Raw genomic sequence first — 27993 nt, forward strand, 5'->3', positions numbered from 1 at the left:
CCGGAGGAGCAGCGGGCAACCGGAGGGCCGATTAAACCCTACAACTTCCCCGGACGAACTCTGTGACGCGGGTCCCGGCTTTCCTCCGGCCTTCCTCCGGCCTTCCTCCGGGGACTTGCCGACACTCCTTCCGCCCCAGACCTGCACGGAGCAGCTCAGCAGGCGGAGAGCCCAGCCGGCCCCATCAAACGCAGGGGAAAAGAAGGTGGCCCCCCCCCATCCGACGGCCTGGTGGGTTCGAGGCGGGAAGACCCTCGCAGCCCTGAACTGTGGAAAAGAGACTGAAAGGCTCAGCCTGCCGACCTCCCGGGGGCGTGGAGCCCGAAGAACGCTCCTGGAGGAAGGTAAGGCGGCACCTGCCGCAACTGCAGGGCTTTCCCTGCCCCTCCGGCCTATCCTAGCACCCCAGGGATGACCAAACCAGCCACCTAGACGCAGTCCTTCCGAGGATCGGCTCCGAAACTTGAACTGGCTGGCCTGTAGAGGCGGCGTAAGGGGGGCCCGGAGAGAGGCCCAGGTGCTCTATAACAGACACTCTACCCCCGAGTGGGTCGGGCCCCGGAGTATTCCACAAGAAACAATGTCCAGAAATCCGAAAGTGTCCAAACAAACAGACATCGCGACACTGCTGTCCACTAACACGGGTGAAAAGAACAAGAAAGGAGACCGCAGTGACATGGGGGGAACCGTTCAAGAACCCAACGGGGGGTCCACAGCCCAAGCGGTGACTAAAGCCGACCTACAGGAGCTCCTCTCCGCCATAACCAAGGAATACCAGAAAGGGACGGAGGAACTGAAAGACAGAATTGCGTCCCTGGATGGGAGAGTGGGCGAGATCGAAACCAGAACAACAGAAATAGAAACCACCCTGTGCGAACAGAACTTTGAGATCGGGGAGGGGGCCGATAGACTCTCCGCTCTCGAGGCCAGATGTGAGTCCCTCGAGAACAAACAAGAAGAGGCTGAAAATAGGTCTCGACGTAACAATATCCGCCTGAGGGGAATCCCGAGTTCGGTCTCCGACGAGGAGCTCAACTCCTATGTCAACGACTTATTTCGCTTCATTATAACGCTTCCAGACGGAGCCCCTCTGGAACTGGATAGGGTCCACAGAGTCAGAGCTAGACAAAACGCAAATTTGGCGCCTGATGTCTTAGCAAGAATCCACTTCTATAGAGTAAAGGAAGAAATTATGCGAGAAGCCAGAAGTTCCGCCCGAATTCTCTTCCGGGACGCCGAAATATCCCTATACCAGGACCTAGCGGCGACCACCCTCACGAAAAGGAAGGCTCTTAAGCCACTAACCGAGTGGCTGCGCGAACGAAAAACAACATACCGTTGGGGCTTTCCCACCTCTTTACTCTTCACCTGGGAGGGCAGATCTTGGTCTATCCCTTCCCCCAAAGAGGCCGAGAGGTTCATGAATCCGGAAAGCGAAGAGGGGCCTCCCCCTAACGCTGCCGAGGTCCCCGGAGGTACCCGCGGGGAATCCACCAGAGCCTGGACCAAGGTACCTAGCCGCCGTAGACCCCGTGGTCCCGTGGGCAAATTCAAAAGGGACAACAACCGCTAAAGGGGCAGCCTAGAATACGGAAAACACAAGCTCCCCCCTGACCGAGCTCTCTGCCCCTCTGACGGGGGAGCCGAGCCTCCTCGAGATGCCTACAGTGCTCAAATCAGTTAAACTTATCCTGAACATTTACTGGCCAAAGGAAGAGGCAAAGTTTGCCTCCATGCCGAATTCACATACCGGTCCGGCCGTATGCCCCGTTGGTTGAAGGCTGGCCCGGAAACCTTGTTATGGTTTGATGGGTGGGGGGTGGGGGGTTGGGGGGGGACGAGGGGCGGAGGACAGCATTGTAAAGAGGAAAGAACGGAGAATTTGGCCACGCAGGAACAAGGAACAAGAGAGCTTCAAGGAACAATCTGAACCGACTTACACGAAATCCAAAAGATGGGCTCGCTAGACAAAACCCTAACCATCACAACCTGGAACGTGCAGGGGCTTAATGCACCCAGAAAGCGAAAAGCAGTGGAACACAAACTAGACCAACTAGCAGCTGATATTGTCTGCAGTCAGGAAACCCATCTCATTGCGGACGACCAAAGCCGACTAAGATTTTGGCACTATCCAAAACGTTATTTCGCCTCAGCCACACAGAAAAAGAGAGGCGTAGCTATCCTACTAAAAAGAGATCTCCCACTAACACAGATCACCATCAAAAGAGACCCCGAGGGCAGATTCCTACTCCTGAAAGGTCTCCTAGTGGAGCTACCGATCACCCTGGTGGCCGCTTATGCACCAAACAAAGAACAAGACCAATTCCTCCTTAGCCTCCTTCCAATCATCACATCCTTCGCAGAAGGCTGCCTAATAATCGGAGGGGACCTCAACCTCCCCCCGGATCCGACAATGGATAAGACGCTTCCAGCCTCAAGGGAGGACTTCTGCAAATCCCTCGCCCTGGCGAAATTCTTGCGGGAAACCGAAACAATAGACATATGGAGATTCCACAACCAAGGGGATAGGGACTACACCTTCTTTTCGCACGTGCACAAAGGCTATTCACGCATCGACCTCTTGCTCGCCACGAATAACCTGGCCCCCTGCGTGGAGAGGATTCAAATCGGACCGATCGCAATATCGGACCATGCTCCAGTCACGATGGTGGTGTCTATCCACGGGGCCCCGGAACCTGCCCAGAGGCAATGGAAACTGCAAGATTATATCCTGACAGATAGATCGGCTAGCTCGGACCTCGCTGAGGCAATTCGGAATTACTTCTCTGAGAACACAACCCCCGACTCCTCAACAGCCATGGTGTGGGATGCCATGAAACCGGTGATTCGAGGGGTCGCCATGGACCTAACAGCCAGACTCAAGCGCCAAAACCTACTCAAGCAACAAAAGCTCGAGCAAAAACTCACAGCCCTGGAAGACAAACTCAAGGCCTGTTACAAGAAAACAACGCACCAAGAACTTAAAAAAACGAAAAGAGAGCTCGAGATCCACCTGGCGGACCGAGCCGCCAAAGCATTAACTTATACCAAACAATACTATTACCTGAACAGTAACAAAGCGAACAGACTCTTAGCATACAAACTGAAAAAGCTTCAGACCAGGAACCATATCCAATCACTGCAAGACAGGAACGGCACCTTACTCCACCGGGACCCCGAAAAACTCGGGTTAATGGTGCAACACCACGAGGAAATCATGGCAGGGCCCCCGACAGCCACCACAGCCATCACCCAATTCTTGACCCCAGTACCAAAGAAACAGCCACCTCCATCCCTAGTGAACTTAGAGGGCCCTATCTCAGAGGAGGAAGTTAGCGAGACGATCCGCCACCTGAAGAACACAACACCTGGCCCGGATGGGTTTTCAGCAAAATTCTACAAAAAATTCGCTCACCTGCTAGTCCCACAGCTGGCAAACCTATTCAACTCATTCCTGTCCACCGGCCTCACGTCCCCCTCCATGAACGAGTCAATAACAGTGCTGATCCCTAAACCAGGAAAGGACCAAACACAATGTTCATCGTACAGGCCCATTTCGCTCCTAAACAACGACGCGAAAATATTTGCAAAAATCTTAGCAAATAGGCTATCCCCTTTCCTCCCGGAGCTCATTCACCCGGACCAGACCGGATTCATCCTGGGCCGAGGTACCCAAGACAACATTCGCAGAACCATCAACATCATCGAATCGGCGAACAGACTGGGCACAAAATTGGCAGTCCTCTCCTTAGATGCGCATAAAGCTTTCGACATGCTCGACTGGGGCTATATTAGGAACATACTAGAGCACTTCGGCTTTGGCCCGAACTTCGCAAAATGGGTTCTGGCCATCTACCAAAAACCCTCTACAAACCTTCGCCTCAACGGGACTAAATCCAGCAGAATAAACATAACTAGAGGCACGAGACAGGGATGTCCTCTTTCCCCACTTATATTTGCCCTATCTATGGAACCATTCGCTGAAAGGGTCCGCCGAAACGCATCAATATCAGGCCTAACGCACAAGAAAGAATCCTACAAAATTGCGCTTTACGCGGACGATGTGCTCCTCACACTCACCAGCCCGGAAGAGTCAATAAGAGCCCTATGGCAAACGCTCGAAGAATTCCGAGCAGCATCGGGATTCACAATAAACATTTCCAAATCCACCGCACTGGGCATAAACATCCCAAGAAAGACCAAGGCTTATCTCGAAGAGGGGTTCCAAATTCCTTGGGCCGGAAGCAGCTTCAACTACCTGGGGGTGCAGATACCCAATAAAACTGAGAAGCTGTACAAGTCCAACTTCCCGACACTCTTCAGAGACCTGAGAAAGGACATCGACCGCTGGAAAAAACAGGAAATCTCCTGGTTTGGCCGAACGACTGCGATAAAAATGAATCTCACGCCACGGCTGCTATATCACGCCCAAGCCCTGCCGGTGTCGATCCGGGAAAAGGCCCTGCAGAAACTGCAAAGAGAGGTGCTGAATCTAGTCTGGGAAGGAAAGAAATCCCGCATCCCAAAGCGCATAATGCTCCGAAGCACCGCCCTGGGCGGCCTAGGGGTCCCAGACGTGTCAAGGTACTGCCTTGCAGCCCAACTAGCCCCGGCCTTTGCCTGGAAGCTTCCAACCAACCGACCCCGGTGGTTAACTCTGGAGGAGGATTGGTGTCAGACCCCACTGGAATCCTTGCCCCACTCCAGGGAGCCCAAGGGGGCCAGGGACCTGGGCCCCCTATCAGCAACAAGAAACACAGTCGCCAGCTGGAGGGCGGCTGCACGCCGGTGGAAATGCAGGAGCACAATGGGTCCACTTACGCCAATTTGGAACAACCCCGACTTCTCCCCCGGAATCACACCAAACCAGTTCACGGAGTGGCGAGCCGGCGGCTTAGAAACTATCTCTGATTTCTTCGAAAACGGCCTCCCCCTGAACTTCGAAGAGTGTAAAGCAAAGTTCAAGATCCAGGAAACAGAAAGGTTCCGCTACTCCCAGCTGAGGCACTGGCTGTCGCATCCTCAGGTTAGGAAACTAAGCAGCAGGGAGCTAACAGCATTGGAACACTCCCTCTTGACAACCCCCCCTAAGGGGAAAATATCAGCCCTGTACAAAATTCTAGACAGAACAGATCCCGAAAAAAAAGAACCATACATGGTGAAATGGGAAGAGGACATAGGGAGACCAATTGAGCTGGAGGAATGGCAGCACATCTGGTCCCGTGCTCTGAAAAGCTCGAAATGTGTGACGAACAAAGAAAGTGCGTTTAAAGTTTGCTACAGATGGTACAGAACCCCGTCATTCCTCAACAAATGCAACCCGGCTATCCCAGCGCAATGCTGGAGGGGGTGCCCGGACCGCGGAACTCTATTTCACCTCTTGTGGTCATGCCCCAAAGCCACCCTATTTTGGGAAAACATCCTGGAACAAATCAAGACAATCACCGGACTCAACATCCCCTGGGACCCAGGGATTGTGCTACTGGGGTCGACAGGAGATGGCCAATTCCCTCTAACCGGCAACCTGGCGGACCTATGTTCCCATCTCCTAACAGCCGCCAAGATCTCTATCGCCAGACTCTGGAAAAACCCGGAGGGTCCATCCACACAGATGTGGTGGTCTAAGTGCTGGGAAATCGCCGCAGCGGAGAAAGTCACATCCATTAGGTCAGGCAATAAACCCAAATTCGAACGCACATGGGCGCCCTTTCTGGACTATGGGCGGCAATTCCCTGGGGTGGCAAGGCAGCCACCTAACTTACGCTGGATGGAAACCCAAGACTGAAAAAGAAAGCACAGCTCCAAGCCAGACAGGCAACTGAGCTCCTCCAGTTCTCCGAAGTGCCACGAACGACCAATCGAGTTCCCCTGACTTGGAAGACCCGACACTAAAGCACCCTGGCGTAATCTAGCGAAGCCCCACCTCGAACCCTTGAAATAGTCTCCTTGGCGAAATAGACAGTAACCTGTTCTTGTTTGAAAACAGCTCCCTGCGAAAATTGCTCCTTGTCTCTTGCCCCCCCTTTCTTCCCCCCATCCTGTTGTAGTTGCTACTGTTATTATTTCTTTTGTCCTTATTATTGAAGAGAACGCAAGACTAGCTAAGACTAAAGCATGCAAAGTAATGTTCTCCTAGCTATATGTTCTAACAAGTCGACATACATGCAATGATCTTAACCTCTACATGACTTGTTATGTTGAAAACAATAAAAATAATTTTGGAAAAAAAAAAAAAAAAAAAAACTTTAATTCCAATTCAAGTCAAGTTTTTGACGTTAGTGTGAATAATGAGGATGATGATTGTATCGAAAGTGGTAGAGAAGTGGTGTTTATGGTGAATGCCATTGATGGGAAAGTGAAGAAGAAAAAGCCTTACGCCATAGTATTGGTTAATGGGATACAAATATCGATGCTTATGGATAGTGGGGCGGATTATACATTAATAGGGGTGCAGGTGTGGAAAGAGAGATTCAATTGCTGTACCTTATGGGAAAATAAAATCAAGGCGAATGCATATGGTGATATGCCCATAGAAATTATAGGATGTTTTGACGCTGATCTGCAGTTTAAGGATAGGAAAGCCACTACCACTATTTATGTTGCCAGCAAAGGGGGAGAGTTACTGTCGTGGAGTGATCAACCTGAGCTAAAAATTAGACTTGAAGCAAGTCATCCTGAACAGGTTTTAACAGTAAGTGGTGAGAAATTGAATGAAGAGGAACATAAGCTTGGATGTTTGAAAGGGTTTGTTCATAAAATACGATTAAAAAAAGGGGCAGTTCCTAAGATCGCGAAGTTGCGCACTATTCCTCTGGCACTCAAGGAGGGTGTAGAAAATGAATTAAAGAGAATGGAGAATGAGGGAGTTATTGAGAGAATTGATTCCTCGGAATGGGTGAGTCCCATCGTGGTAGTCAGAAAACCCTCTGGATCTTTGAGGATATGCATTGACTTAAGACATCTCAATAGTATGGTGGTGGCAGATAGATTTCCATTACCCAGAATAGATGACTTGCTTGTAGGCGTCTCTGGATCCAAAATATTTTCAATTTTAGATCTCAAATCTGCTTATCACCAGATTGAGTTGCATCCTGATTCTAGAGATCTTACAGCATTTATCACTCCCAGCCGTCTATTTAGATGTGTACGCATGCCGTTTGGCTTAGTGTCTGCTGCAAGTGTATTTCAGAGCATCATGTACAGGTTACTTGGTGGAGAAAAAGGGGTGATGTACTACCAAGAAGATGTTTTTGTGTGTGGCAGTGATGAGGTGGAGCATGATAGACAATTAAAAAGGGTGTTAGATATATTAGGAGAAGCTGGTCTCACGATACCATCAGAAAAGTGTACATTTAGAGCAAGTAAAGTTGTTTATTTAGGTCATGAGATCACTGCTGAGGGAGTCAAACCCAAAGAGGAGGCTATTGAAGCCATAAGGAAGACGGAAGATCCCAAATCAAAAGCAGATGTGTTGTCGTTTTTGGGGCTAGTTGAATTCTATGGCAAATTCATTAAGGGTTTGTCAGACATGTCAAGACATATGAGAAGGCTCACTCGCAAAGGTGTGATGTTTAAGTGGAGTGATGACTGTAAGAAGGAGTTTGAAATGATAAAAAAGTCCATAATCAATGCTCCTATTCTAAAGACATTTGAAGAAGGGAAACGCACATTACTTTTTGTAGATGCTAGTGATTATGGCATAGGTGCGGTTCTTATGCAAGAAGATTCAGAGGGTCTGCACACTGTAGCATTTGCCTCAAGGTCACTTAAAGATCCTGAAAGTAGATACTCTGTGGTTGAGCAAGAAGCTCTTGCTTGCATCTGGGGAGTTGAAAAGTTCAAAAGGTTCCTGTGGGGGAGGGAATTTGTGATCTGTACTGATCATAAACCATTGGTTGGTATTTTTACCAAAGGTGGGCTGGAAGGAGTATCGAGACGTATTATGAAGTGGGTCACAGCTCTTCAAGGTCTGCAATTTACCATGATTCACATTAGTGGTGAAGTCAATGTAGTGGCGGATGCCTTATCAAGGTCTGTTCATAGAGAAGGGCATATCAGTATGGACCAATCACGCCTCATAGTGTAACGGGATTAACCCCCTTTGAGATTTTGAGAGGTAGGAAACCGAATTCACATTTATGCCCAGGGTGGATGGGAAAATCCAAGATGGTTGGTGTGGATTTGGAAACCGTGAGAAGTAGAATGTTTGAATCGGGAGTTAAATCTAAAGAACGATATGATCAGAGAAATTGCTGTAGGGAATTTAAGATTAACGAGGGTGATTGGATCAAGATCAAATTGCCTACTAAGGTTCGCAAAGGAACATCTTTGTATTCTGAACCTAAACAAGTGGTGAAAGATTTAGGCTCCTCAGTATTGGTCAGAGGAGGAGGTATCTGGAACAAGGAGAGAGTAGCAATTGTTAAGTTTGTCAATGGAAGGGAGTGATGGATCTGCTGAAGAGGGTTATGTATACTGCTATTAGTATACTGTTTCTCTATAGGTATCATCTTGAGAAAACAGTCATGACAAGTTACTTTTCAAAATTCTACTTTAGTTCACGTCATGTCCTGTGTATGTATTTCAGGCCAACTTCAGGCATTGTTTTAAATTGTTAGTTCAAGGAAAGGAAGGAGGTGTTAGGATGTATAAGATATGTTAAATGAAAAGTAATTTGTAATGTTTTATGATATTGAGACATGTTGTCCACGTTCACTGTATAATCAGAATGTTCCCATGTCATCATTTGCCTGTGTGTCTGGAACGTGGATCCTCAACTTCCAGAGGTGCCAGGTTCCAAGGGAGAGAAAGCAGAGAAGACAGGCTGCTGTGGACGGTTGTCGAGTCCCTCCCGGGGGTCGTGCTGTAATACTTAAATAAACGACTTCTTTGCGGCACACTACAAGGTTTCTGGTGGTTTCCCTAATCATAACAGGGGGACTGTTAGGGAGAATTCTCTGTTTAGGCTGAATTTCCCTACCTAGTGAGTCCCCCAGCAGCTTTGCTGGATTTCTGGGGTTTCTTTTTTTCTCCTGCCAAGAGTGAGACTCTTTTACCCTCACTCTTGGACATATTGAAGTGTGTTTTCTTGGTTAAACCTGGTGTTGAATGGGCTATGGGGTCTTTTACTCCATAGGGCCTCATGTATTTTTGTGATGTGGGTTACACAGCACCCTCTGTGCCGTGACCCAGGGGTGTCCTAGGGACTCCCCAACATAGACTCCATACCCTGGGACTGACTACTGTCTCCCAGGGCATGTAAAGTCACCAAAGACTTTGCTAGTCTTGAATCCTGAACAGAACCAGTACAAACCATCATATTGTGGACGTACTGGCTGGGGCAATTCGATTGCCCCAGGGTCTGTTAGTCGAGGGGGCACGTCTCCGTCCCCCCTGATCGAGTTTTGGCTGGTGGCAGTGGAAACTACTTTTTATATTCGACCGCGAATATTTCCCTATGGGATTTCCCATTGTTTTAGGCTAACACATTTAATTATTTATTTACGGTAGCCTTAAACATACCGCCGGTTTATATATTTATTATTATAACTCCGGTTGGGACTTTTTGCCAAAACTTGATTCTAAAATGGCGTTGGCGTTCGCCTCTGTAACTCTGACCCAAAGTGGAGCCCTTTGTTCCACTTTTGGCGGGCTTCTCCACAGAAGCCCTCCAAAGTGGTGCCACTCTGTCTGGGGTACTTAGGAGGGGTGGAGGGGGAGTTAGGCACCCTGGACTGAGTTACCTTGGTAACTCAAGTCGCACTCCGTCCTGATTGGCCCAAGTGGTGAGCCGGCCGGCTCACCACTTAGCATGTTTGAGTGACAGCTAGGCTGGGTGAATGGGGGTTTGCTGCATAAAAGCAGGGCTTTGGGGACTGGAACTTCAGAAGTCGCCACAGGACCAAGAATCCGACGAGGGAAGAGCTGAGCCGACCTGCTTCGACGACACCACCCGGTGGAGCCCTGCTGAACCGTCTCACCACTTTTCCCGACGACCGAGGAGAACTCTTAACGGAGTGGCTCCTTCCCTTGACTGGTGGGGACAACCAGTTTTCGCCTTCTTTTCGCTTCTCGAGGTATCTCGTGGCCGCCTTGCCAGTGCCAAGCACCCCGGCAACCGGAACCCCACCACCTTTTACCCCAACCACGAAAGTCGGTACAACCCTTTAACCGGAGGACTCCGCGGCTGGTTTCTTCCCGGGCAGTGCAACGACCTTCTTCTTCTGCTCTTCAGCGAGAACTTCTTCTCCCCTGACCGACGTCGAGCCTTGCTGCCACTGCCTGGAACAACTGCCACCGCTGGAGGATCCTTTCCACTTAAGGTACCGTGTTCCGTCTGGCTTCCCTTGCCACCGACTGTACGGGGTAGATTTAGCCCCCGGCTTTCGAACCTGGGAGTGCCTGGGACACCCTGGCTAAACTTTTTAAGCCACTCTAAACTCTTTCTAACTCTTTGCAAGACTTTGAATCCTTAACAACAGTGTGATCTTGGGCACATTTTCGCTCCGGCTACTCTAAGAGTGGGCCCTGCCTAGTGACTTTTGCTCACCTGTGACTTTGTGCTTCTTTGAGTCTATTGCAAGTGTTCTGGACCTTAGAGTGGTGTGTTTAACCCATTCCTGTTTCTTTTTACCCCTTTCTTGAACCTACTAGAGTGTCATCTAACGTTAAGCGCTCACCTCTGTTTTAATTATGTGGTGTTAACTTAGAGTTGTCTAGATAGGAGTAAGGGTTGGAACTGCTTTCATTATAACTGTGTTTGAAGTGTTTTTACTATATTTTGCTAGAGTGATTTCAACTTATGTGTGTTTTATAAATAAATAACTATATACTTTTGAAACCAAGCTCTGGTCAGTGTTTGCTTGTGCTATTGTGTCTGAGTACATATTGTGTATACTTTGCATACTGCCTAACTCTTCTTGAGGGAGGTCTGACTGCTCAGCCACAGCTACCAGGTAAATCTGGGTGGTGCGGACTGCTACCAAGTGGGTTTACTGCTATACCTGTAGTCTTAAATCTTTTGCAGTGTTCCCCAAGGGAACTGCACAGGTTTCTGCCTAACAGGGACTCTCCTGTAATAAGCCAGTCGTCCAGATAAGGGTACACTGTGATTGCCTCCCTGCATAGGTGCGCCGCCACCACTGCCAGTACCTTGGTGAATACCCTTGGAGCCGAGGCTATTCCAAAGGGCAGCACCTTGCATTGGTAGTGCTGGTTGTCCATCTTGAAATGCAAGAATCTTCTGTGCGCTGGAACATTGTAATATGAAAATAGGCATCTTTCATTTCCAATGTTGTCATGTAGTTCCCCCTTTTTAGTAGAGGGATTACTTCTTGTAGAGTAGTCATGCAGAATTTTTGTGGCTTGACATACTTGTTTGCAGGTCGCTAATCTAATACTGGGCGCATTGCCAAATTTGTTTTGGCACAAGGAAGTAGGTTGAATAAATACCCCCCGTTTACCTGGTTGACTGGGACGACTTCTATGGCGTCCTTTGCTAGCAGTACGGCGATCTTCTGATGTTCCAGCGAGTGTACCTTCTGTCATGGAGGATGGTCGTGGGGGTGCCTTAGCAACTCTCTGCAGTATCCTTCGAACACTGGACAGCACCCATATGTCCGAAGTGATCCCCTCCCATGCGTGGGTGAAGGTGGAAATGTGCCCCCTACTGGGGACGCATGGAAGGGGATCTGAAGCGGAACGTCACTGCTTGTTGGGTGGTGTACCACCTCTGGCGGGGCTGCCTCTACCCCTAGTGCGGCCCATGCGCTGCCCTCTGGGGAAGCCCTGTGAGGATTCGGATCGATTGTTACCTCATGAGGTTCCCCGATTCTGGCAATAGTTTGAACCCCTTTGGGAACAGTGGCCCCGAAAGCGGCGAAAATGGTTGTTGCTCCTCTGTCCAGATGGTTTATTGGCGAGTTGACCTAGAGATTTTAGGTTCTCGTATTCATCCTGTGCAGTCTTTAAAGCTTCCTCCACTGCATTGCCGAATAGAAGGTTCGGCTCCACAGGCATATCTATAAGGGTTGCTTGGGTTTCAGGTTTGAACCCTGACTGCCTCAGCCAAGCATGACGCTTAATCACAGTGCCTTCAGCGATTAAGCTTCCAGCATTATCTGCTGCATTAAAGTTTGTTTTTAGCATGCAGCCTGATAACAGATCTTCCATCTGCTGCCAGTTGAGCCAAGTGACTCGTTAAAGGTTCGGGTGCGGAGGATATCAAAGCAGATACCTCTTCCCACTGATAGCAATTGTAGCTGGCCAAAAGGGTAGCACTGTTGGCAATCCTTGCTTGATAGGCAGAGGTGGAGGCAACCTTTCTACCCAAAGCGTACAGTCTTTTACTCTCCTTATCAGGAGGTGTTTCCAAGAAGCAAGCAGAGTACCTGCCCTCTTTCTGTTGGTTGTTACTACCAGGGAATCAGGTTTTAATTGGCCCCTAACGTACAGGGGAATCGGAGGGTGCGGTCCGGAACAATACTCAACTCGTGGGTTAACCACTCGAGTGAGATTATGGGTTACCAGCAAGGGATCAATCCTACACTGAATGGATTTTAACAGAGGGATAGCCTGAGTAAAGAATGGCTCTCTTGTTTCCTAGGATTTCTTCCGCAAAATCCATGTCTTCTTGGACACCTTGTGTGTAGATATGAAAATAGGTAGCTTCGTTAGCCAGTACCTCACTGAGGAGAGATTGATTATCAACAGGTGAGTCATGTACCAGGGGGTTTGTTTGTTTATTTATTTAGTAATGCGCTCCAAGCCCGTGGGCAGCTGGGCGCAACAGTACAAGTAGACTCGAAACTTAGTTACAATGCCTGGCACAGGCTATTACAAAACAGTGGTAACTTACAACAAATGAAACCGGTGATACAGTACATATAGGATCAGGATAGGTAAGCGCAGAAGAATATCATTTTAACAAATATATAATGTGGTCAGTTGGTTAAGGGTGACTATCGTTACATATCGTTGTTGTGTAGCCATAAGAGCGTTAGATCTAAATCTAGTGTAGGGTAGTGGGCGTCTAAGGTCAGGTAGGAGTGTGTTCCATGATTGTGCAGCTCTGACTGGGAAGCTAGATCCACCCACCGTGGTAAGTTTGAATCTGGGGACGAAGGTGTTGGCAGATCTCGGTCAATCGGTTAGAGGGTCTCCAGTTAATTGTTTCAGCTAGGTAGGAGGGTGCTTGATTGTTAAGGCATTTGGATGTGAGAGAAATAGTTTTGAGAAGGATTATGTCCTTTATCTTTAGCCAGTGGGCCTCAGTCCGGTATTTGGAAATATGCTCTCTGCGTGGGATGTTCAAAGCTGCTCTTACAGCGTTATTTTGTAATCTCTGGAGTTTGTCAATAACCGACTTATTTGCACCCGAGTATAAAGCGTTGCAATAGTCCAGTCTGGACATGACAAGGGCATTGGCCAAGGTGAGGCAGCTAACACTGGACAGGAAGGGTCTGGCAGCACGGATAAGTTTACACGTGTAAGTGGTTGTAGAGGCGAGGGAGTTCACTTGCTTTTTGAGGGTGAGAGCTGAGTCGAGGTAGAAACCTAGCGTTTTAACCTCTCGCATAACCTTGATGGTATTGTTGTCGATGTTAAATGAGGCATAGTCCGGGGTGAGTTTAGGTTATGGTCTGATCCGAGGAGCAGGATTTCCGTTTTATCGTCGTTCAGGCAGAGGCCATGGGTGGCCATCCATGCCTGAATGAGGATGTAAATTTTATTCACCAAAGCCAGGTCCACTCCATAGTTGCCTGAAAGGGGTATGAGGATCTGGGTGTCATCTGCATAATTTGTGTAGGTGACGCCTAGTCTGTCCAACTTGTCGAACAATGGCTTGGTGAAAATGTTGTACATGGTGGGTGAGACACAGGAGCCCTGTGGGACTTCACATGTAATTTGGATGGGATCGGCACAGGTGGAGGTGGAAAATACTCATGGTCCGGTTGGCTAGAAAGGATTGGACCCATGCTATAGCTTCTCCTATGAAATTGGCAGCAAGCTTAAGGTGGTTGCATAAGACTGCATGATCCACCAAATCAAAAGCTGCTGACAAGTCCAGTAGGAGTAGCAACGCTAGTTTCCCACTATCCTTGAATTCCTCCATTTTAGTTTTAAGATCTAACAAGGCTGTATCAGTGCCATGGAGAGGGCGGAAGCCCGATTGGCGCGAGCCTAGTAGATGGTTAGCTTCTAGGTAGTCTTGAATTTGGAGATAGGCTACTCTGTCGATAATTTTTAGTAGGAAAGGTGCAGTGGTGATGGGCCTATAGTTGGTCGGGATGGATGGATCAAGGGTTTGTTTTTTTAAGAAGGGGGAGGACCCAGGATTCTTTTAGGTTGGCTGGCACTGTGTTGGATTTGAAGGAGGAGTTAATGAGCTTCGAGATGAATGGGGCTTAATCTCTGGCTGCGTCCTTTATTATTTGAGCTGGGCAGCTGTCGCCCTTGCAGTTGGAAGGCTTCAGTGAGAGGATAACCTTTTCAGTGTCGATGATGGAGATAGGTTTGAAGCTAAAAGGGGGGACAATGTCGATGATGGAGATAGGTTTGAAGCTAAAAGGGGGGGATAGTATTGGGTTCAGTCACTAGAGGTGCTTGTTGATCAGTAGGAGAGAGGGCGTCCTTTCTATTAGTTATTTTAAGTTGAAGGGTGGAAATTTTATTCGATAGGGCATTCTGTATATTGGTGCACCATATCTTGTCCTTGGGGACCGTGTCAGTTGGTTGGATGGGAGATTCCATTTCCCGGAGGATGGCAAAAAGTTCCTTGGTATTAGATTTGGCAATGGTAATTCTGTCATTGAATACGTTTTTTTTGTATTGATAATTTCTGACTTGTAATATTTGGTGAATTGGGTTAAATTAGCTTTGTTGCCGTCGGTAGGCGAGTTACGCCAGATAGTTTGGAGTTTACGTTTCTGCTTCCTAAGGTCCTTAAGTTGGGGGGTGAACCAAGCATTGAGGTGGACTTCTTGTTTGGCTTTGCATAGTTTTGGAGGTGCAATAGTATCTAGTGCGTGGGACATAGCTTTATTAAAGGTGTCTACTAGGGTGTCTGGGTCAGTATTGTCCTTCAGGCCATTGATAGTAGGCAGGAGGAGGGGGATACATTTTTCTGTAGTGATATCTTTTTTGCTTCTGGTGGGGAGAGGTGGTATCATTTTGATAATTTTAGGGCTGAGGAGGTCAAGTGTGGCAGTGAAATGGATTAGATAGTGGTCGGTCCATGGTTGAGGGGTGATGTCAGAGATGACTATGTTGCAATTAAGTTCAGATACCCAGTCAAGGGTTCTACCTTTAGCATGTGTAGGGGAGAGGACTTTTTGGGTAAGGCCGTGGTCATTTAGGATGGCTGTTATAGCAAGGGCATTTTTGTTGTCTGTCTCATTGAAGCCGATGTTAAAGTCGCCCAGCAACAGCGTTTGCGAATGATTTTGGGTATTGTTCGCTATGAGGGTGGTAAGATCATCTTCGAAGGTTCCCAAGGGACCTGGGGGCCTATAGATCAGGTGAATGTTTAGCGTGCGGTTATTGGAGAGTTGCAATTTTGCTGAGAGTACTTCGCAGGAAGCACAGGGAGGTGAGGTGGTGAGCACGATAGGCAAAGTGGTTTTAGCGATGGTGGGTAGGCCACCGCCTTTAGCATTCGGTCGGTCTACTCTGTGGATCTGGTAATTGTCAGGTACGGCTAACATCAAGGAAGGTCCTGCTGCCTCGTGAAGCCAGGTTTCTGTTACGGCAAGGCGGTCAATGCTGCTGTTTAGTATGTCAGCAATTTCAGTTGCAAGGGCTACCATGGATCTGGCATTGATAAGGGATCCAGTGAGAGATGAGGTATTCTTGGGAATAGGATGGCTTGCAGATTTGTCTGTGTACTTGTTTTGACTCAGGTGTTTCTTTTTGTGAAAGTGAATGGGATTTGGGGTCGGGGTTAAGCGTGTCGTGGCTTGAGTTTGCTTATCCAAGTGTGTCTGTATTGTTGCGGATCTAACAGTATGGTTTGTGCTATTTCTTTTGGGTTCATATATACAAGGTAGTCTTGCCCTAAGTCTCAAGTTTGTCTGTAGGGGGGCTAAAGTTGTAGGTGACAAAGGCCATGATTATAGTTAGAAGGGTCAGGGAGGCCAGGTTTCTGCACATGGTAGTTGGTGTAGTTAACTGGTACCGTGTACTTCCCTTACTTCGCTATGATGTCTGGCTAGGGTGAGGCAATGCAAATTGCGGGTGGCTGGTTATAACCGGGGGTTCACCTAGTGATATGGGGCATGATATTCAAGAATCACTTAGGAATCCTCATTTAGGAATCGGGGAGTCAAGATTGTAGGCTTCAGCCTCATCCTCCTCCTGGTCCTCATCAATCCCATAATAAGAGACCCATGTCTGGTCATCGACCAATTGTGATTCTGTTTCATCACAATATGAATCAGGGTGGTAGGGTTCAACCCTAAAGGAGTCTGTGACCAAGCCCTGAGTCGGGGCGTCAGAGCGGAGTTTCTTAGCAGGGGGCTGAGTGGAACTAGGAATTGCCTTACACCCCGAAGGGGCAGAGGTAGCAGGGGTGTTGGAGTAACTATGAAAATAATTAGGGTCCTTTTCATAGAAGTCAGCCATAAATTACATCTTTCTCATTACCCTATCAATGTCAGCTGAGTTCCATTCTTTGGAGCTAGGAATCACAACATGTTCTGGTTCCTCATCAGTGCCCATATCATGAGCAGTGGGAGGAATGAGTTTAACCTTAGTGGTAGGATTTGATACCTTGGACTTCTCTATTGATTTAGGGTCTGCTTCTCCTTATGAACATTGTGTTCTGAAGATAAATATGTTGTTTATTCCCCTTCCCATGACTAGAGGAGTGTTTCCCACTTTTTTTTTTTAGGGGCCTCTGAGGGATTTGACGCCTCGCGTCGAGATTCGGAGGTGGTATTCGAGGAAGGACGTTGAATCTCGGGTGTAGACGCTACGTGTCTTGGCTGTGTAGGATAGAGGGCGGAATCGTCAGACGGTCGGGCCTCGGGGACTATTGATAGTGCGACACCTTTGTCAACCGAAGGCGGTTGGCCTTTGTCATGAGGCGAACGGGAACGCCCAGAGGACACAGATTCGTTGGACGGCTCTTGGTTGCTTATTACTCAACACGTGTGTCGAGTCGCAGCCGGGGCAGATGTGCTTAGTGGAGGTAGTATGTGTAGCGCTTTTGCCGCCAGGTGTTGTCCCCACAACGTGGCCGCCGGCCAGTCCTTCGGGGTCGGGGGCCTGCGCGTGGGAGTCTGAAGTCACCCCTCTGCGCTCGCTGTCCATTTCGACAGCGTTGCTGCCATCGCTGAATGTCCCCTACACTTCTATGGCCTCTAGCTGCCTGGCGTAGTGGGCCCAGCGTTTTGTTGAGTGGTCTTTAAGGGTTTTCGGCTTGAAGAGCTTGCAAGCTCGACAGGTAGCCTCGGGATGGTCTCGTGGGAGACACAGATTGCACGTATTGTGCTCGTCTACCCAGGGAACCTTCCTGTTACACTTTGGACAGAATTTGAATGGAGTATTCTCCATATGTTACAAAATGGCAGCGGGCAGGTATATGTAGGAAAACAGGTGGGAAGAAGCCTGTATGACCACCCACACTCTTCCTACTGTACAGGGCCGAGGACAGAGGCCTTCCAAGGCACGAAGTCCATCGTGGCAATCCTCAACAGTTGTCTTCGTCTATCTTCGGCGTATGGTGTGAAGTGAAAGGGGAAGTATTTAACGGTAATTGTAACTAAGGGCCAAGGGAACTCCGCAACATGCATCCGACTAGTATGGCGGAATAAAACAATCTCAGGGTCCTACACGCGTGAGGGATCATGGGTACAGGGGACGTCACACTAGGGATAGTATTACTGGCACGCCCTGGTTCGACACCCCTTTGACTTTTGAAAAACAAACTAATACTCTGCAATTTCCACTAGATGTCGGCCTATGCACAGCATGTGATCTAAGCAGATTCCACAAGCCTCAGAAAAAATGTATATATATTTTTTTTCCCTCTTTGGCACCCGCTTCCACAGCAAACCCAGTGGACTCAGACTGATGAGGCGCCATAAACAATTTAGAAGACCACTCCTCGGGTGAGGCATGACCCTGCACGGGGCAGGGGATCAGGGGCCTTCACGTTAAGCTATGCTGCCAGCCTTCTATGTCTGTTCTTCGATTTCTTGGGGAAACCAATGCATAACTTGCACTCTACTTCCTTGTGGTCCGGGTGCAGGCAGTAGAGGCATTGCAGTTGCTTGTCCTCCACAAACATTTCCATAGCCCGCATTTGGTGCAGGACCTTAAAAGGGACCTTCCCACCTTCATGGTGCAGAATAATCAAGGCCTAAAATAAGCAGTGTCGCAGAGCAATGTGCTATGCAATTCTGTAGGTTTGCTAATTAAATTGGCACTTGTGCAGCAAAGTTAGCTAGAAGGTATCCTGTTCAATTAAAGCAAAGCTCACCCTGCATTCTTCTATTGCCTTCAGAGCTCACTACACCCTCTTTTCTCTGTTCACTGCAAGTTCAAAGGGGCTAATGGAGAGAGCGCAGCAGCAATCATCCCCTTCACTCATGTGACAAATGGCCTGTGTGAGAGTGCTACGCACATTTTATTGTTCAAATAATTGCAAACCAGAAATAAAATCGGGATAATACTGTTATTAAGCTAACTGTATCCTGTCTGCCAAAGACCAGTATGCGTTTGTTTTTTTTTTTTAACAAAAAGGCTTTCAATTGTTTTTCTAAAAAATGCAATAGGTTCCATAATGCATAATTACAGTATTGCTACTGTAAAACACTGTATGGTCTCCAAGCTTTACAGTGAAGTGTATCCAAATCTCAGTGTCAACTAGATTTCATTTTGTTGGGAAAGATGCATCATATCGACGAGAGGACACTTTTGAAAATGTAAATGACCACGCGGCCAAATGCTTTGATGGTAAACCAAGTCCTGTGGCCTGCTGGTTACATACAGCTTGCAACTGGTGCTCAACCCATGAGCTGATCCCATACTCCTTGACATTCTATCTTACCATGTTGGTTTATACCCTCTACCCTTAAAAGTGAGATGGATGCAAACTACAATACTCTGCCTAGTTTGCCCAGTTCTCTGCCTACTACACCATCCGCTCTGCTTAGCCTTTCACATAATGAATACACAAAGCTAACTTGATATTTACTTAAAGTAGCGATCAATAGTTTCATCCAGGCTGTACATCTACAGACCTACTGCAAAAATGTACAGTGTAGCGGGCCTCCAGAGCTCACTTTGTTCTAGGATTAGGATTGCATTATATATTTGCACCTGCAGTAGAGAGCCGATCAAACTGTTTTGAGAGCCTTTTTATCATACCCATTTATTTGTACCCATTCATGCAGCTAACCTTTTTACAGACTCATATCCAGGGCTCGCAAAGCATTTTTGCCCACTCGCAAAGTCGAGAAGATTTTAAGAAGGGCCAGTACTATTTGCAGGTGATGTTGGAAACCTTTATTTAAACTTTACTTTGTTTGCAGTAAATATCAAATAAACGTTTCACTGTGCATGGCTGGCCTCTGGGAGGCAGCATTGTGTCAAACTAAAGTGGGTTTGTGGTGTCATGCACCATTTTACAGAAAGAATTTGCAAGGCCTGACTTATCTCACTAACGTCTTACTTCGGCGGCATACAAAACTGCTGTATTGTTGCTCATTTTATATCTTGGGTTCAAGTATCATCTGGTGGCATTAAAAACATTAGTACAAAATTGCTAATCAAATGGGTTTGTTTCCTAATCAAGAAAAATGTAATTAGTAAACTCTAATCAATTTTTGAAAACTAATTTATGCCTTGATAAACCTGGACTGCTCATCCATCAGGGTTTGAAACTGAGGGGAGCTGAGCGGCATTTAGCTCCTGCTTGTAGCAAAAAGCCGTTTTAGCTTAACCGCAACAGCTACCAGGAGCTACCTTTGGCTCCCCAGGTCAACAGATGCTGAACAAATACACCCATGTGAATTTAACCGTGTGCATTTGGGCAATCTAAAAATAGACATTAGGACACATCTGTATACCATTTAAAGCATGAGGTCATAAATAATGGACAAAACAACATGCTAGCATCTTATTTGAATGTTACGTTTGCTGTACAATATGTAAATCTCCTCGGTCCCCAGTTGTAGCTCCTGGTTAATGTTGGATACCCACAAGCTGCTTTTAGCGCCCGCTTACCCTTTCGAGCCCAATACACATACCTCGATTGGGTTTTGACAACCCTCTCAGAGTTCCCTGTTATCTGTAACTATGGTGGCCTCATAAAATCTGTCCACCAGGCCATATTTTAGAAATCCATCTTAAAGCACTGCACGCATAAAATTCAAACCTTTAGCGCAAGTCTTTAGTGCTAAAAATGACGAGAGGACACTGATTCTGCAGCTGAAAAAACACTACTGTGGTAGCAGCATGCACAGAGCTTCAAATTACCAGAACATTCTAGGGCCTGTGACCACGAGTTCCATTAGCAGATGGTACACAGGAGGACCTGGGCTCTGGAAGCCGGGGACAGGAATATACATTAAAAAAAAAACAGGTGAGAAAAATTGCAAGACAAAATGTGGTGACAGCATATGCCCCTCTAAATCTGAAGGCGCAATGCTAATGTTGTGGTGTCCCCTGAAAGGGACACTTACAATATGGAGGGAAGGGGCATAGGAGTAGTAGTGCTAACAAAACAATAAAATTCCCTTTTCTCCATATTTTGAGACTTGATCCACTTCTGTGGGTCTGAACTTGTGCTACAAAAAATTACTTTCATGCTTTGCTCACTAAGCCACTCTTCCCAGTCCAAGATTACATAAATGATTACCCTTTAAATTGATCTCAATTTTAAAACCATAATCAGACCAGTTTTTTTCTCACAGTTGCGCTCAAAGACAGACCTTAAGTCATAACAATTCATTGCATCTTAAAGAAACTCTCTAATTTGGGGCGTATTTTAATGTCAGAGCACCTTTACTGCAAATTTGAAAAGGTTGGGCTGCATGAGTACCACCAAATCTAGAGCATCAGCTATGAAGTGAAATCATGTTTAAAGCGGGTAGACAACATGCCATTTCCTGAACCTTTCCACTGATCTTTACCGTAATTTTCCAGCGTTCAAAATAATTATTGAAGGATGCCGTCCCTGCAAACAAAAGGTTGTCAAGCTAAATGAATAATACCACATTGCAGTTCACCAGTTTTAACAAAAGGCCATCTATAACAGGCAGCCAATGTGGCGCAAGCGAAGAGATTTTCCTTTATGAAAATAAAGTCCCTATGAGTTAACTTAAAGTAAAAAATGGAAGCCCCTCTCTAATCTTCCAAACTTGTAAATGGATACCAACAAACCTACTCTAACACGATTAAGATTAAAATGAATACAAAAAGGTGCATCTCTAGCATGACAAACCGGTGGCCACATTGCATGCATATACTCTTGTAATTTAAGTATGAAATACTATAAATGGTGAATTCGAAGCTTGACCTGGGATCTTGACTCGCTCAAAGAAACGTTTGGGGAAATAATTGACTGATCTGGTAATCAACCTTTCTAAATAAGTATTGTCAAAATATGAAACTTCTGTCCTTAATAAAGGATTATCGTTTGCTCCGAGTATTGGAACTGATTTTGTCAATTTTCAGATAGATGTCTTTACATTTCTGGGAAAACAAACTAAAAACTAAAAAAAAATGTTTTGCTAAGTCCAAACTTTCAAACCAAAGCCAAAACTGGAGCCCCCCCCTGTACATATACAATTGGGGATATCGCTACTATTGACACTTTAGTTTATCTAAACCAAGAGACCAGTTCAACTTCACAAAATGTTTACAGTGACTTGGAAATCAATACACATCTTGAATTGAAAGAGGTAAATCTAAATTCACTCCCCAATTTACAGCAGATAATGTCATTGAGACTTTTCACACAGCTTTCACGAATGATATTCATTCTTATTTGGACAAGAATAACGAGGTCAATAAAAGATCTAATCTTACTTCTAATGAATTTAAAGCCCTACAAAAACTTGCTGAAGATGATAGTATTGTCATCAAAGAGGCAGACAAGGGGGGAATATTGTGATTCTTAATACACATGATTACATAACAATGGGTTTGAAACATCTCCACACTCCTGACTGCTACAAGTCCTTAACAGCTAATCCTACCAAACATGTGGTAGCGGATCTAACGAGGTTAACTGATGTATGGTATGTTAAAGGGTATTTGACAGACGATGAAAAAAGATTTTTATTAATAACTGAACCAACTTTACCTACCCTTTACTTTCTACCCAAAATACATAAGCCCTACACACTCTACTTCCATAAGTCAGACCAATAATGAGTGGTATCAATTGGGCCACTGAGGGGTTGTCCAAATATCTTGATGAGGCTCTTAAACCTTTTGTTGTCAAAATGAGTTTATACATTCGAGATGGTACTCATCTACTTCAGTGTTTAAAGACGATTTGTTGGGAACCTGACTATTTGCTAGAGACTATTGATGTGGTATCACTTTACAGTAGAATAGAGCACAATCTTGCAGTGCAAACAATTGATTATACTTTTAGTAACACTTCTGCTTCATATATCTCATGTTGAAAGATTTTTTGAAATTTGTATTATCCAACAATGTCTGTATCTTTAATGACCAATACTTCTTACAATTGAAAGGAGTAGCTCGGTTTGCCCCATCTCTAGCTAACCTCTTCATGTACTATTATGAAGAGACGCACATTCTTAATCAGCAAACGTTCAATTCCAATTTAATGGTTTGACAACGCTTTGATGATATTTTCATTGTCTGGAATGGAACACAGGAATCCTTTTCCAAGTTTTTTTTAAGTACACCAATACAAATTCATTTGGCATCAGCTTTACTGGCAACTCCAATTCCAGTGAAATAGATTTTCTGGATTTACACATTTTCATCGAGGATGGCTGTGTCCAAACGCAAACTTAACGAAAACCTACGGAAGTGAATTCTATTCTTTCAGCTCGAAGTAATCATCAACGTTCCACCATTAACAATGTACCGGCTGGAGAGTTTCATAGACCCAATTGCAGTCGCCCTAGTGACTTTAACAGGGAATGTAATATCCTCAACCAACGATTTCTCAATCGAGGATATCAATCCAACATCATCAATAAAGCATGCGCTAAATTCACAAATACTATGCAATCTGATCTCTTGGTTGACCAAATTAAGTCAAAGGCTCCACCTCAATAAATGTATCTTATTACTCAGTTTTCTAATGACTCTTCGATGTTATACAGATTGATCCAAAAACATTGGCACATCTTGAGACTTTATAAAGACCTCAAACCATTTTTGACAGTAAAACCCAAGTTTACCTTTACTAGAACACCCATGATAAAACAGAAAGTAAGCCCATCTTATTTTCAAAACAAAGTCTCTAGTTCTGAGACTGATTGGCTGCAGAAACCAGTGGGTTTTTACAAATGTGGGAATTGTAACCAATCCCGATGGGCTTATGAGAAGTGTAAATCTTTAATTGACAATTTCGGCACGGAAAATATCATATCAGATTTCATTAATTGCAAAAGTAGCTTTGTAGGCTATTCCATAATTTGTGTCTGAGGCAAATTATATATTGGCAGTACTACCATTTGCAAATTAAGAATTAGGATAAGAGAACACCTTGCAAGTCTCAAAACGTGCGAACCTAAATCTCCTTTAGCCTTACATTGGCAATTGGAACATCAGCACAACAAAGCTGATCTTCGATTCATTGGACTCATGAAAGTGCAAAGGGGTGAAAAAAGGAGGAAATTTTCAACTGAAACTTAGGCAAATGGAGGCCAAATTAATTTGTTTTATACGATGTACTACCGGAGGTTTGAACATGGAGCATGAGATGAATGTGTTTATAATATCCGATTCGTGATACTTGCGGGCAAGCAGATTTATCCTGCGCCTATCTTCACCAACAAACAAGTCTGTTTTCCTGGGGGCCTTCAGAAATGAAATTCAGTAGATTGACATTATGTCCGAGCTAGTCCTTCATGGATGGAACCTCACATGGTTCCCTCATTTAATACTTATTGCTCACGATTCTATTTCACTAACAGGAATGTGAACTATCTTCATGGGTATCTCATTTTACATTTGGCAACATTTCTGATACTGGTCTATAATATTCAATTTTCATTGATCCTACTTCTCAATTTTCTCCATATTTTCAATATATGTCACTAGTTTGTGTTCTATTGAGTCTTAATTGATCTGTCTGTTCAACGGACTGATTGTAAATGTTTTAGATTTGCGTGATATTTTGTTTGCTGCCAACTTAGTAATTTTGCTCTGAAACTGGTACTAATTGTCCAGTGGTCAGACCATTTGTGATTATGTTTATTCATCTGCTTCATAACCACCTTTTGTAGTCATAATTGGCAGGTCTTCTTTCTTGGACTTCACACGCACATGATTCATTATTAGGCCACATTATTCGCATTTCAATAGATTTCTGTTTATCACAATGGCCGCTTTTGTTTACTCTGACGTCATACGTTCATGCGTATGACGCCATGACGCCGCTATACGTCACTTCCGTTACGTTCACGGATGCAAAAGCAAGTAGATTGGAGCCGCGCTGCTCTTGCCTGATTGCAAGTTGGGATTTGTCCCTTTGTTACTTGTGTTTTCCCGATTGTAGGGGTAAGAAACTTTTGGTTGATAGAATGTAGTGACATTTTAGCTTTTACAGCCCCCAACCAACAGTGCCTAGCAGTGGATTGATAAAGCATTTCATCTTTTAAATCCATATCCTTTGGACTTTTTTGCAGGCTATATACGGTCATCTGCCAAACCGGCGCATTTGTTATTTAGCGGCTTTTGTCACTGGCACCATCGCCGTGCTGCGATCTCTACTCATTCATTGATTCTCAGGTATGAACTCCCAATGTCCATATTCTTTATCATGACATCTTGCACTCATTGCAAACCAGGTTGTTTATGGGAACCATTTTTTCTTTTCCCTATGGGACATTTGGCGTATTTTGTAATTGGTTCATTGAGATTATCAGTATTTTACTTGGCGACAACTAATCAGTGAGAGTTAATCCTGTTCTTCAGGTATTTTACCTATGCTTTATTCAGTTCTTACTTAAATCTTCCTTTCACATCTGGTCATTTAACTACTCTCCATAGTATGCTACTGATCATAATTTTCCTTGTTCTCACAGGACCTTAATGTTTGAAGAAATCACCACATTTTTGGGTAAGACAGATTTAGGAAACTAATCCTATCTCAATCAGAATTACTTTTTAGACGGATCATGGAGTTTTACAACTCCTTCACAGGGTGCCTTATAACTAATCTTTAGTTGTGTGTTACACATTGGTTGGTCAGACCTCTTCCTTTCACCAGGTGGTCTTTGTTAGGAGGTTTGTTGGTGAAACCTGGTGGTGGGTTCTTCCAGCCCGCTTGTAACACCCGAATAAATGTATCCTATCTTTGCGGGTTTAATAATTTTTTACCTTACTAATGTATTAGTTTACATTTGCATTAGAGGGCTAAAGTCTTCTTTTGAACTATTGCTTTAGACCTGGGTGTCATGCTATTTTTCAATAATGACATTTTTCATTCATACGATTCATTCCTGCAAATTCTGAACAAATTTAACTAACTGTTTTCCCTGCCCTCAACCTGAAAAGTGGTATGTTTTTTTGATTTTTCATTGTATCTGTTCATCCAATTGCATATTCATTTTAAGTATCATTTACCTATGTGATTCTCCAATTTTATTTTGCTTAATTTGCTTTGGCAGAACAACTATCTTACTGTGGTTTTATACTTAATGTGGGTACTTTTTCTGTTTTCATACCATACTTTGTATACAACATGTCTGACTATTCAGCCTTGAAAACGACCAGTGTGTCGAAACACATGTCGGCTGTTCGCAACTTGAAATAAAAAAAAAGCGTATTTTTCACAATTCAGTGATTGACATTGATCTTGCTTTACTACTACTGATGCCAAGCTCATCACCATCCCGTACCCTCAATTCCTAATTTAAGTATGGTTTACAAGTGAAGCAGAGGTTTGGGACTAAATATTAATACCAATGCTATTAACAGTCTTTATCTAGGACTCAAAATGTAGTTATTTCCCATCTATAAACAAATATATCTACCTCTGAAAAGTGAAAATCTGAGTCAACCCCTTTGGTGTTCAAACCTGCAACAGCAGGACACAGGCAACAAGCAATTGCCTGGAAGAAGCAATTAACTCACTGAGCTATCTTCAAGAGAACGCTGCTATATACCTGCCCAGTTGGAGGCTACAGAACTTCATAGACTTATGAAATGGACACCCCAATGCCAACAAGTATAAATTATCGTCATCAGCATGCCTTCACCTCTCCATGTGTCACTCCTGCCAGGGCACATAGTTATTAGGGCATACAGTTTAAAAAACCCATAACCTTTAGAGTTATATTGTACACAAATTCCATATAACTGAAACAACTGTAGACAGCAAAAGAATTATTAAACCTATTGTTCGGAGTCAGGAATTCATTTTTATTAGGAAAGGTTAAATGAAATTCATGGGGCTGTTAATTTACACATTTTTCTAAACATAGTTTAAGAAGCATATGGTAAACAATTAAGTCATATTTCGTATGGTGGGTAAATTAATAGATGCCACAAACAAAACAATTTTAATTCATGCATAAAAATAAATACAAGGGTTACTAACTTTATTTTAAGCGTTCCAGCATCCCACTGCCAAAAACATATTGTGCCATCTGCCCCAGTGGAAGACAGGAATCTTTTTGAGGCGCTACATAATGGTGAAAACTGAAAAACAAAATCAGTAAAAAAGCCTTTATCACATGCTAGCATTTCAAAGAATTATGGCATATGTAGCATCTTATGTGTACATATACAGATGTTCACTGTCCTCCTTAAAAACAAGGCATAGTAAATAACTAATAAAAAAAATTGCAAATACTCATTTAGAATTGTTTTTTTTACAACGCGCTTAATACCGAAGAGGTTTCTAAGCACGGACCCAGGATTCAAGCCTGTGTTGCTCTGCGTCTTGCTTCTAAGGCAAGCGCGTTGACACTGAGCTACATTACCCGGGACAATAAAGTGGAGGTTCTCTTGTACCAGTAGCCCTTTATCCCAGCCACTGCACCGGACCACCTCTTGCACAGCAAAGATGGAGATTGGAGCACAAGGACCACCCAGGCTCCATTCAAGGTTTGTGAGGTAGAAGTTGGGATTTTAACAAAGGGGTTCCTAAAAAGACAAGTTTTTGCAGTGGACATGGGGAGTGGTTTTGGTTTAGGGCATGGGCACCTACCACACTCTCGGCATGGGCCCGGCCTAAAGTAGCCCCTGTGCCTCGAGTAGTGTGGGCTCTTGATGTAAAAGGTAAAGTCTTCTTCAAAAGTGAGCAGCAAAGCTGGATGCATTTGACTATTCATCTGGAAATCCCGTTTTTAGAAATATGCTCTCCCGCTATGCCAGTTGCTATGGAAACAAAGTTTCTGTTTTCGTTAGTGGCTTAGTTTGTTTATGTAGTACAAGACTGCTCTCCCTACATCTAGGGTATGAAGGCTTTTTTCTGCTGAGTTTGAAGGATGTTGGGAAAAAGTAGGAAGTTCAATAGATTAACATGGAACTTTAATATGAATCTTTGTTGAAAATCTACGCCGTGTTCTAAAAACCACCATGTCTTTGTGAATGATAATGAATGGATCTTGGACTGAAAGAGCTTGCAGTTCACCGACTCGTCTTATCAAAGTGATAGCCACTAGAAAAGCAATCTTATAAGTTAAGTGCTTCAGAGAGGCTTTGTGCATAGGTTCAAAGGATGGACCCCTGAGTTTTGCGAATACAACATTGAGATCCCAACCCTGTGGTAGATTTGAAATGGGAGGATATAGTCTTTTTACTCCTTCCATGAATGCCTTGATAACT

The 27993-nt window shown here is 45.0% G+C and overlaps 1 protein-coding gene across 2 annotated transcripts in view; it reads right to left on the bottom strand.

Moving 5' to 3' along the window:
- PHIP (pleckstrin homology domain interacting protein) overlaps positions 1-27993 on the bottom strand; it is a 2101228-nt gene that overhangs the window by 1937934 nt on the left and 135301 nt on the right. For both annotated transcript variants that reach the window (XM_069606291.1, XM_069606290.1), the window contains exon 9: positions 26762-26862. In XM_069606291.1, the coding sequence (XP_069462392.1) occupies positions 26762-26862 (101 nt within the window). The remainder of the gene's footprint in view (positions 1-26761; positions 26863-27993) is intronic.

This window comes from Ambystoma mexicanum, chromosome 4p (assembly GCF_040938575.1).
Source record: "Ambystoma mexicanum isolate Mex_15411 chromosome 4p, UKY_AmexF1_1, whole genome shotgun sequence".
Lineage (NCBI taxonomy): Eukaryota > Metazoa > Chordata > Amphibia > Caudata > Ambystomatidae > Ambystoma > Ambystoma mexicanum.